This window comes from Neophocaena asiaeorientalis, unplaced genomic scaffold (genome assembly GCF_003031525.2).
Source record: "Neophocaena asiaeorientalis asiaeorientalis breed wild unplaced genomic scaffold, Neophocaena_asiaeorientalis_V1.1 scaffold40, whole genome shotgun sequence".
NCBI lineage: Eukaryota > Metazoa > Chordata > Mammalia > Artiodactyla > Phocoenidae > Neophocaena > Neophocaena asiaeorientalis.
In genome coordinates this window covers 14845249-14856177 of record NW_020185335.1, presented here as the reverse complement: position 1 = coordinate 14856177, position 10929 = coordinate 14845249, and the positions used below count along the sequence as shown (strand labels likewise).

Genomic DNA, 10929 nt, shown 5'->3' with positions numbered 1-10929 from the left:
GTGTTGTTTGAGGCCTGCTCTGAGAGACCCCTGTGTCCAGGCAGCTGTCAGGGGCAGGATGGGATCAGGGCTGGTGCCCGACTCTGGACGGGCCCTGCCTGCCATCCGGGCGCTTGTCCCGGACACGGGGGTCTTCAGGACACGTGGGCCCCAGGGGTCTGAGCGTGCAGCGGGAGTGTGATCCCTCCTGCTGCCTTTGCTGCCCTCTGGGTCCCCTAACCCAGCTGTGCTAGTTCCTTCCTGAGAGGGTCCCGCCCAGCACTAAGGCACCATGTGCACCGTGTCAACAAGTCTGGGGGCTGGTGGGACCACTCTGTGGCTGGGGCGGCTCTGCAGGGCCAGGTGGCCCTGGGACAGGACGGACGAAGCGGCGGCTCGGGGGGGCAGGCAGGGTGGGGCTGGCGGGAGGACAGAGGCCACAGAGGAGGTGCCCTGTGAAAACAGTGGACATATATTTGACAGCATGGATGCGCTAAGATTTTACAACCTCAGAGCCCCCGGGTTTGTTCATCAGCACTAAAGAGGCACTCTGAGTGGCACACGTACCTTCTACAAAGGCAGTATGGGCCTGACTTGGTTTCTTTCGAAATATCAAAATTAAAACTTTTGACATACACATTGCACCCAAGGCTAAAATGAAGAAACAGAACAAAACAAACCACAAACCTCAGAGACACCTAAGAACAGAAGGAAGCCTCTCCCTGCCTCCTGCCCCCGCGAAGACACGATTCTGTAGAAAGGACACGCGAGCCAGCCCCTGGGTCGTGTCAGTGCGTGAGCTGCCCGTGGGGCTGGAGCCTCCCACCGATGGTCGGAGCCAGCGAAGGGCTTGTCAGGCCACTGGTGTCTTGGGCCGCCCGGGTGGCACGTTGCGCCTCCTGGCCCGACCCCACTCCCCAGGTAAAACAAATCAAGGAAGCCTGTATTCACATTACAACATGAAAATAGCACCAGGATCTTCAGAGTAAAATTGCTGATACTTGCAGCAGAGAGCTCCACGTAGAAGGAAGGCTCTAGAGAGGGCAACTGCGGAGGCTGGGCTGGGGGTAGTGCGGGTGGGGAGGGAGGACCAGGGGTCAAGGTGCACTGGAGACCGGCGCTTCCGTCAGTGGCACGGACAGTGGCCGGCACGACCCTGTGGTCAGAGAAGGCCCGTTGTGCTCGGGGGGTGGTGGTGGTGCGGGGGGCGCCGGGCGGCTCGCAGATGGCTCTTCTGCCCCCATCTGATTTCTAGGGTCGCTTTGGAATTCCAGCAACAGCAGCAAAGACACTAAGACGGAGGCTGCCTCAACTTACCTCCTGCTAGATGACACAGGTGGGGCGCCCTGTGCAAACCTTTAAAGTGAGGGGTTCTCTGGCGTACCGGGCCTTGGCTGTGGGGCACATGGGGCTGGGGTGGGGGTGAGCGGCTTTCTCGTTAACGTCCTGGTACTGAGAAAATGGCTGCGTGGTCTCAAAGAGGCTGCAGCTGGCCCGCCCCTCACCCTCACCTTCCAGCTAGAAAGGGACTGCTGTCCACCCCAGGCCCTGTTCAAGGCATCAGAGCCGCAGGTCTACCACCAAAGTCTGAGTATCTGCGCGCTGCGGCAGGTGGGTTAGGATGCGGCCACCAGGCAAACTCTCGGAGGACTGGGGCTCCTCAGCGTAGACCAGGGTCCCCCGTTTGCCAGTCCGTCCCCGGCCCCACTCCCAGGCACGCGCCGGCTCCTATGAATTACTCGGAAGCATCCTTTTTTAAAGGGATCTTGAAGCTGGTTAGTCTCTGCCCAAAAAGTTGGCTGAGGAGGTGGCTCTGGGACTCGGCTGTCCGGCAGGCCCGGGAGTTGGGGGGTTCAGCACCGAGGACAGCCCCGCCCCTCCTGGGGGGCCTATGCGGGGGTCTGGCCTGGGGGAGGGCCTTGCCCAGCGCCTCCTTGCCGCGCCTGCTGCTCCCTGGGGCGTGGCCGGGCTCCCCATTCCGCGGCTCTGAGGGCTGGGGCGGTGTCGTCCCGTTCTGGCTGCCGGCCTTGGGCTTGGCAGGGAGCACACGGCTGGGAGTCGCCTGCTTTCGCGGGGCCCGGGGGGGTTTGTCAGGGACCGCGGGGCCTCTCCCTGGGCTCCCCACGGCTTCGTTCCTGGTTGGCCCCGGCGCCCGGCCCTTCCTCTTCTTCTCACTGCTGTCCCCGTCCTCCCTGGGGCCCAGGCTCCCTCGCGGCCCCTGGTCACTGGCTCCCCTTGGTCCCTTGGGGTAGCCCTTGGCTGGGGCTCGAGGGGGGGCCTTGTCTGGGGCGGGGCCCTGGCCCGGGCCGTTGGGCTTGGCTGGGGTGGTGGCTGTCTCGCTTTGGAGCTGCCCGCTGGCCGGCTGGGGCTGGCTGCCGCCGGCTGCCTTGGTGCCTTGCCGGGGGCCTCCAGCGCCCTGGGAGCCGGGGCCCGGCTTGACTTGGAGGGTGGTGGGCTTTGGCCTGTCCTCAGCGCCACGGGGGAGCTCTGTGGGCACTGGGCTGGGCACCGCCTTCTTCAATTGTACTGGGAACTTGGGTGCTTTGCTGGCGGTGGACGAGGCTGACCTGTCCTTGGACGAGCTCTGGCAGCCCCCGGGCTTGTTGGCACTGCCTCTGAGGGAGGGGCCTCCTGCACCCCCGGCAGGCGCCATGTGACACGTGGACACCTGCTTCTCCTTCCAGAGCAGAGAGGGGGCTTCTGGGTGATGGTCAGGGGCACATTTGCCAGGGGCGCTTGGGGTCCTGTGTTTCCCTGAGAGCGGGCCAGCTGCCCTCTTTTCCTCTGCGTCTTGGCCTCTGGCCCCCGGCTGGGGCAGAGAGCCCCCTAAGGGGAGAGCCTGCTGGAGGAAGCGCCCAGGGCTGCCTGGGGAAGCCTCGTCCTCGGAGCTCTCCAGGGCCTGGCCTGGCTCGTGGCCATCTGTGCCATCAGCCGAGGCCGCCGGGAAAGGAGACAGAGACGGGGGCAGGAGCTCCTGGAGGGCAGAGGGCAGATCGCTGCCGCCGACCGGGTGGCCCACGGGGTCTGTGGGCCTCTCTGGGGTCCCGGGCTGCCCTGCTGTGGTGCTGGGAGCTGCCTCTGGGCCGGGCTGGGGCAGGGCTGGGAGGGACCGCTCGCTCAGGGTGGGGCCGCTGTCCCGGGACAGAGGCCCGTCCACGCCGGACCCGGGGGGGCTGCTGGACGTGGCCACCCTGCGCCGTTTGCTGGGAAGCGAGCCCTCTCGGACCAAGGCCTTGTGCCCGGGGGCGCCGGGCCTCCGCACGCCGCGGAAGGTGAAGGGCTGCTGCCCCCTCCTCCGGTGTTTGTCCATGTGCCGGTCGAACTGCTCCTTTTTGGCAAAGGTGTAGTTGCAGGAGCTGCAGACGAAGGACCTCTTGCTGATGTGCGTGACGTTGGCGCAAAGCTCGCAGGCGTACAGCGGGGTGTGCTGCAGCTCCAGCTCCCCGCTCAGCCCGTGCTCGCCGCCCAGGTGCACGCGCAGCTCCTGGTGCTCGGGGTACACCCGCGGGCACTGGGGGCACAGGTAGACGCGCTGCGGGCTGTGCACCGCCAGGTGGCGCTGCAGCTTGAACGGCTTGGGGAACCGCTTCCCGCAGTGGTGGCAGTCGCGGGCGGGGTCCTTGCAGTCCTGGTGCACCGGGACGGCTGGGGGCGGGGACTCGCTGTGCGAACGGCCGTCGGGGGACAGGCCGCCGGGCGGGGCGGGGTTCACGCAGGCTGACGGGCTGCCCTGGGCCGAGGCGCTGTCCGGGTCTGAGCCGGTGGCGCGGGCCTTGGGTCTTCGTCTCTCCCCCGGGAATTCCTTCCCAGCTCCCACATCCGCCCCTGCCGCCTCCGCGGGGCCCCCGCCTGCCTTGCCGCCGATGGAGCGCTTGCCCCGGTGGGGTTTGGGGGCCTGTCCCACGATGCCGCTCAGGAAGCGCGTGGCCACGCCGTCCCCCTCCCAACATCCGGGCAGGTCCCCCAGGGACCTCCGCGCCTGCCCCTTGCGGGCGAAGCGCACGGCGTGCTCTCGCAGGTGCTCGTTGTACATCCAGACGCCGGCGACCTCCCGCCGGCACATGCCGCAGGCCCACAGCCCGGCCTTGCTCTGCACGTGCTTCTCCTGCAGGTGTTCCCTCAGCAGCTCGCGGGAGCCGAACCTGCGCTCCACGCACATGTAACAGGTGGGGGGCGGCGAGGGGCTGTGGGCCAGTTTGTGGAGGTCCAGCTCTCCCAGGCCGTGGAAGCGCTGAAAGCACACCCGGCACTTGTAGGACGCCCTCCTGGCCTTGGTGGGCCGGCCTCCGCCTGGGGCCCTTCTTGCCCCGGCCGCCTCCTCTGTCCTGCTTTGTGGGCCCTGGGAACTGGCCGTGGCCTCGAAGTCCAAGAAGCTGGTGCCCGGGAGACCTGCGGGGTCTTCGCAGGGTCCTAGGAAGCACAGGTCCTGCACCTGCAGATCCGCGGCGCTCCCGGGGACGCCACACTCGTGGTGCTCTCGCTCTAGGTTGGGGGGCTCGGGGCTCGCGTCTCCTGCTGAAGAGGTGGCCCCGTCGGCGGGGGCCTGCAGCTCCAGGCCTCGCCAAGCTGCCGGGACCATGTGCAGCTCAGGGATGCTTTCTGACGGGTGGTCCTCGGCGCAGCAGGGCTCCGCCTCCGCGTGGGGCTCCAGGGCCCACAGGCTGGGGCCCACGGCCCAGGGGTCAATGCCAGGCACCTTGCTGCTGAGGAAGCCCTCCAGGAGGAAGGACTCTGGCAGACCCGCAGCCTCGTCACCCCACGGGTCCTCGTGGGACAGGCAGAGCGAGCCAGAGTCACTGAGGTCTGTGGGCAGGCGGAAGGAGGACAGAGCGGCACTGCCCCCTGCCCGGCTGCTGGGCGCGGGCTGGGGAGGTGGCTTCGACTTTTTACAGCGCTTCCCATAGACACGGGGGTTCTTCTTCCGAACCAAGCGGTCTCCCAGGGGGAAGAGCTGGGAAAAGGAGGCTTCATCATCAAACAAGCTCAGAGGGTCTCCGAGATTCGGGCTGGGGGCCCCAGGGGCAGTGCTCTCCCGCCCCTGGACCCCCTCTCCTGGACTGTGCAGGGGGTCCCACAGGCAACTGCTGACGGTGCCGCCTGCTTCAGGACCACGAGTCTCGGGAGGGGCCTGGGGGTCCCAGGGGGCCTCGTGCCCCTCCCGGACGCCTTGCCCTGCTCTGCTCTCGGCCACTCTGCTGTCCCCTGCAGGTTTACCCCCAGCTGCCCTCGACGGCTCTTTGCAGATGCCAGACATCCTGGTCTCTCGGGGTTCCCCGCACCCTCTTGCCGAGGCTGCTTTCCGCCCCACTGGCCCTTCTGGCCCGGGAGGTGCCCCCTCCACCATCCCTGGACAGGCCACCCGATCCCCAGGAGGCTTCCGTGCAGGTGTCTCCTCCAGGTCCGTGGCGACGAGAGGCGGCTGCGGGGACTCGGTCTCCTGCTCTGCCTCTGGTGAGAGGCGGCGGCTCGGGAGAGCTGGGCAGTTGGCAATGGCAGCTGATGGATTCCAGCCTCTTCTCCCTGAAATCTCATCTGCGGGGCCCTGGAGACCGCTCTCCTCCTGGAACCTTCTCGCTCTTGGCTTTCTCGCCCTCTTGCTGGCTTTCCCCTCTGACTCGCTGGGGAAGTCTGTGGGCGGCCTGCCCCGCCTCTGGCCCCCGCCTTTCTTTGTCTGTTTGGAACGGGCCTCATCCCTCTCCAGCTGGTCCTGTTTCCTGGGCTCTGCAGGCCTCACGCCCACCCCTTGCTTGACCGTGTCTGGGGGATGTGGTTCCCAGCGAGGGGGACAGCCCGGTGCTCCCAGAAGGCTGAGCCCCCGCCTAAGCCCCCTGGACATCCCGGGACCCAGGGCATCCTCAGGTGCCACAGAGCCGCGAGCAGGGCTTGGCCTCCCGGCCTGGCTGGGGTCTCCCACCAGGCGCCTCGGTCTCTCCTTCCCCGGCACCCTGCGGCTCTTCTTTCCCGGTGGGTGGCACGTCTGGGGGGCAGGTGGGGCTGCTGGGCTTGGCTGGGAGGCAGTAGCCCTGTGCAGCCCGTGCTTCCTGGCTCTGTGGCGGCTCAGGCCCGGCCCAGAGCGGAAGGAGGCCGAGCAGACCTCACAGGTAACAGGCTGCCCGCTGGGGGCTCCGCCCCTCCAGTGGCCGTTCTCAGTGAACACTGGCTTCTTTTTAAAGCCACGAGGCTTCTGTCTGGGGTCCTGGGGACTGAGGGGATCCCCCTGGGGTCTCCGGTGGAGGGTGTCCCCGAGGCTCTGGGGGGACCGTGGCCTGGAGTCACTGGCTGTGCCGCTCGGAGTTGTGGTTCTGCCTGGGTGGAGCTCTGTGGCAGGGCAGGTGACCCTCAGACCCCTGGTGCCGGCTTCGGATGCCTCTGTAACGGCAGGGCGCCCAGCCCCGGGCATCTCTAGGCCCTCCTGTTCCTGGAGGCTGGCCTCTGCCTCACCATCCTGGCAGGTGTGGGGATCTGGCCCCATGGCCCCCCGTGTGGAAGGGTCAGTGGGCACAGCGGTGACACCGTGGCTTTCCCTGTTGCCTGGGGGTTCTGAGGAGGGGCCCTTGGGCACCCCATCGGGGTGGGTGCTGGACAGGGCTCCCCTGGGGTCTGGCCACTCGGCCCTGGGGCCTCTGACTGCCCCCAGGCCACCAGTGGTAGGGATGCCGGACAGGGCAGCGGCCGTGATGGTCACTCTCGGGGAGGTGGCCCTCGCTGGGGGGGGAGGGGTGACACAGGCAGGAGCTTCCCTGGGTCTCTCCTTTCTGGAACCCTCTAGGGTCCTTGCCACGCGACCTCCAGGGCAGTCCCCTCCATGGGCGGGAGTGAAGACACCGACGAAGCTGGGCTCCTCGGGCGGGCCTTCCAGGGGGCCACAGTCCCCCCGGAGAGGGTGGTGAGCTGGGCCTTCCGTGGGGCCGCAGGGATCAGGGGTGGCTGCAGAAGTGGGCGAGGGGGTGTGCATGGCCAGGTCCCTGGTGGGGGGCGCTGGGCTCTCGCCAGTGAACAGCAGATGCTTCCGAAGGCCTGGGCCAGCTACTGCCTCTGGAGCCTGGTCCTCGGGCCCATCTCCCGTGTCGACTGCTGCCAAGGCTGGGACTGAAGACTCTGCCTCAGAGTAGGGGGGGCCTGGGGTGGTCCGTGCCCCGTTCCAAAGGCCCACGGCCGCCCTGCTTCTCTGGAGCTGCCCGGCTAGCTGGGCCGGCCGCCCCGGCCTCCCCCGGTCATCTGGCTGCAGTTGGCTGGCTCCAACTTGGCCCTCGGGCTTCTCGGCCTGGCCGTGTGAGCCTGGATGTCCATCTCCCTCTGGCCCCAGCTGGCGTCCGGCCACAGCAGGGACGGCTGTCATCCGCATAACCCCCGGGAAGCCTTGGGCAGGGCTGCAGGCCATTTTCCCACCTTCCACACTCTCCTCTCCCGGATCTGAGGGGTCGCTGTGCTGAGGACTCTGGGTGTCATCAGGCGGGGGCCCCTGTGAACCCCGGGTGTCATCTTCTCTCTCAGCCGCTCTGGACACCAGGAGCTGGAGCTGATGAAGGGGGCTCGAGGCTGGGTCCTGGGGCCTCCTGCCAGGGCTGGGGTCGGGCACGGAGGCACGACTTGGGGAGGCCCCCGCTGGTACAGACCCCTCATTACCCTCAGGGCCAGGGCCCCCTGCTACAGGGGACAGGAGCCTTGCTCCTCCTGACCCACCTGTGCTGCTCACAGAGTGTCCCTTGGGGGCACCGTTGTGACTGGCCCCAGAATGTGGGGTGGCACCCAGGGGCAGAAGCTCGGCCCCCCGAAATGCCAAACCAGGTGCAAGAGGAGCAACAGGGCTGCCGAACGCTTCCAGCTCTGAGGGGTCTCGGCAGGGCCCAGGTGCCCTGTGGGATCCCGGGGAATGCCCCCCTCTCCGTGGGCAGAGAAAGAGCAGTGGGAGGTCTTGGCTGTGCTGTATTCTGGCGGCCCTGTTACCCTCAGGAAGTGAAGGCTCAGGGCTTGGGCTGCACTTCGCTAAACTCCCCATGTCCCATGGGGGCTCCGGTAAACAGACTTCCAGGTGGGCCCCGAGGCCCCCTTCGGCCCTAGGGAGCCCCGTCTTGGAGACCCCGGCTTTCTGCACTGGCCGGAAACTGAGGCTGGCCTCAGTGGGCCTGAAAGGACCCCCAGGAACCACATCCTTGTGGGCGCCGGGGGCCAGGGCTGCTTCTCCAGGGTGCAACGAGGGCCACTCCTCCTGGGGGCCCCCTAGAGTGCCCCCCGTGGTGGCCACAGTTGTTTCTGCCCCCTCCGGGTGTGGACTCAGTTCCCCAGGACTGGTGACGCTGGCTCCGCACGGCTCTCCTGGGGCGTCCTGTGCGCCTTTGCTTTGCAGCTGACACTCCAGTTCGGTGACCAGCCTTTTGATCTCGAGCTCCTCCTCTGACAGGTCACCGCTACAAGCGGTGCTACATTTGATAACCTTGCCGGGCAAAGTGGGGAGGCTGGTGGCCACAGTCCCTTCACCGGGACACCTCTGACTGAATGCCTTTTCCCCTGAGAGGCTGGGAGAAGTGCGCAGACGGCCAGGCGGCACGGGGGACACTTCCTCCAGCAGGCACCAGCCCATCTTGGGCAGAAACGAGGGGTACGGCGGGTCTAGCTGAAGTTTCCTCGGGGGAGGGGCAGCACACGCACGCGGCACCTGGGTGTCCCCGTTCCCAGAGAGGCTGCCGTAGACTGGCGGCTCGAAGCCGTGCCCAGGCAGCCCCGAGAAAAGGGCCGCGTGCTCCAAGGCCGGTGGCGATTCAGCTTTGCCTGGGCCCATGACAACTGTGTAGGGTGGGTTCCTGGGTGGCTTGGGCTCTTGGGAACTGGCATCCTCGCCACCCTGGCAGAGGCCTGCCCTGATGGCCGGTGGGCTGTCTGGGGCTGAGGACTGAGAGCCCAGGTCTTTGTGGAAACAGCCAGCCAGGTCTTTGGGTCTGAGGAACAATCCGCCGGGAGGGCTGCTGCAGGGCTGAGGCCCCTTTTTGGCGGCTGGAAGCCCCACGGAATCTCCAAGACCAGGGGTCTTCAAAAAGAGGGTCCTGGGTTCGGGGTGGGCCGCGTCAGCTGCGTTAGCGACGGGCACCAGTGACTCTCCTGGCGGGGAGGCAGGGGGCTCCGAGCACCGGGGGGCACCCAGCGGGGGCGGCACTGCGTCCTCCTTGCGGAGCTGTGGTCGCTCTGGGGTTGGGGGGCAGGGGTCTCCTCCCCCACAGGTGGCTGGAGAGGAGCTCAGAGCCTCTCTGTGAAGTTCTGCGGCCTCAGGGGGAAGGTCTTCAGCGATTTCAGGGCTCGTGGTGTCTCGGGGGAAGTCCAGAGAGGGACGGCTTTCCTCTGGGGTCTCGGCGCCCGTGGGACCCTGCAGGAGGCGCTGGGGGCCTCTCTCCTCAGGGCCCACTCCAGCCTCTGAGCCGTGCGACGGGCCCTGGGCCTCGGGACTCTTGATGGGACCTGGCCACGGCCTGCCCGGCTCCTCTGGGCCCGGGGAGCCCCCAGGCCTCACGGCCTCCTGCCTCACGGCCTTCCTGGGCTTCTGCTGCTGCCCGTCCACTTCCTTCCTCTTCTCGCCCCGGCGCCATCGCCGGCCGCTGGGGCGGGGCCGGCCTCTGAAGCGTGAGCCTCGCAGTCGCGGGCCAACCTCCTCCTCAGACTCGGAGGCGCCGCCGCGGTCGGGGGGCCCGCCGTCCGCAGTGCCCGGGGCTGGGCCGCGCTGGCCCGCCCGGTTCTTCTGCTCCACGATCTTGTGGATGAGCTCCTTGCTCCAGGTGCCGCCGCGCGGCCGCCTCCGCCTGCAGTCCTGGCCGGGGGACAGTCGGAGGCGCCTGGAGCTCCGGGTCTCCACCAGGAGGGTCCGTCCCCCCGGGTCCGCGTGGCTCTTGGGGGCCTGGGTTCTGAGGTCCCGCGGGCGGGACAGGGCCGGCTCAGCCCGGCCTTTCCTCCTCGGCCTCAGGCGGCTGGCCCTGGAGCCCCTGCCCGGCCTCTTGGCGGTGCTGACCGTGTCCAGCTCTTTCCGGAACAACTTAAATTGCTTTCCTCTTCTCTGCTGGCCGGCCAGGCCGGCCCCATCTGCCTCTGAGGGCGCTGGGCCCAGGGAGCGGGTTTTGGGCCTGGGGCCGGCCGGGTAGCCCGTGTCGCCGGGCCGGGTCGGCTGGGGCTCCAGCGGGGCAGCCACCGCCGGGAGCGGGAGCTGGGCTCTGTTCTCTGGCGCTGCCCCCAGCCTGGTCTTGGGGGGCTGCCCGGTGGCGGGGCCCCGGGGGCCGGAAGGTTCCTCGTCCGTGAAGACGTCGATGAAGCTGCTGTCTATCTCAGGGTTGTCTGACTGGTACTCCAGGCCGTTGAGCGCCTCCGTGATGAGGCTGTCCAGCTTGGCGGCGTCGTCCAGGTCCAGGTCCCCTGCAGGCAGTGGGAAGGGGGCGGCGGCCGGGCTGGGCAGGAAGCTCATCCTCAGGGGGTCATCTCTGCCATCGGGCCGGACGTCCCCACCCAGCAGGAAGGGCGCTGTCCTGGTGTGGCTGAGTGGGCTCGGGGTCCCGCTGGCCGGTGCTTTGGGGGCAGCCAGTGCAGAGGGGGTGACGGGGGGCGTGGGGAACCCGGGGGGCTGCTGGTGGCCATCCTTGGCCCTGGCCGGCAGCAGGCTGCAGAACTGCCGGTGCCCCAGGAAGGCGGCTAGGCTGCTGTAGTTCCGGTCACACTGCCGACAGGTGAGCAGCACGTCCAGCTGGTCCAGGCTGGCGCTGCTGAGGGGGAAGTGGTGGGCGGAGTAGGGGGGCGGCTCCTGGGGGAAGCCCTCCAGGCCCACACTGCCCACCTCGAGCCCCGTGCGTGGGTGGGTGGAAGAAGGCGGACGGCCCGAGCGGCGCGGGGAGCTGGCCCTCATCCGAGCTGGGGTTGGCTGGGCTGCTGGACAGAGGGGACAGCGACGAACAGGTGCTGCTGGCCGTGTGGGTGGCC

General features: G+C 68.0%; 1 protein-coding gene across 1 annotated transcript in view; it reads right to left on the bottom strand.

Moving 5' to 3' along the window:
* Positions 1 to 900: 900 nt before the first annotated feature.
* Positions 901 to 10929, bottom strand: part of ZNF469 (zinc finger protein 469) — a 15693-nt gene continuing 5664 nt past the window's right edge. Inside the window, 2 exon segments of the mRNA XM_024735736.1 lie at positions 901 to 10796; positions 10798 to 10929. The exon segment at positions 10798 to 10929 is cut by the window's right edge and continues 55 nt beyond it. Coding sequence (XP_024591504.1) covers positions 1715 to 10796; positions 10798 to 10929 — 9214 coding nt within the window. The 3' untranslated portion in view covers positions 901 to 1714.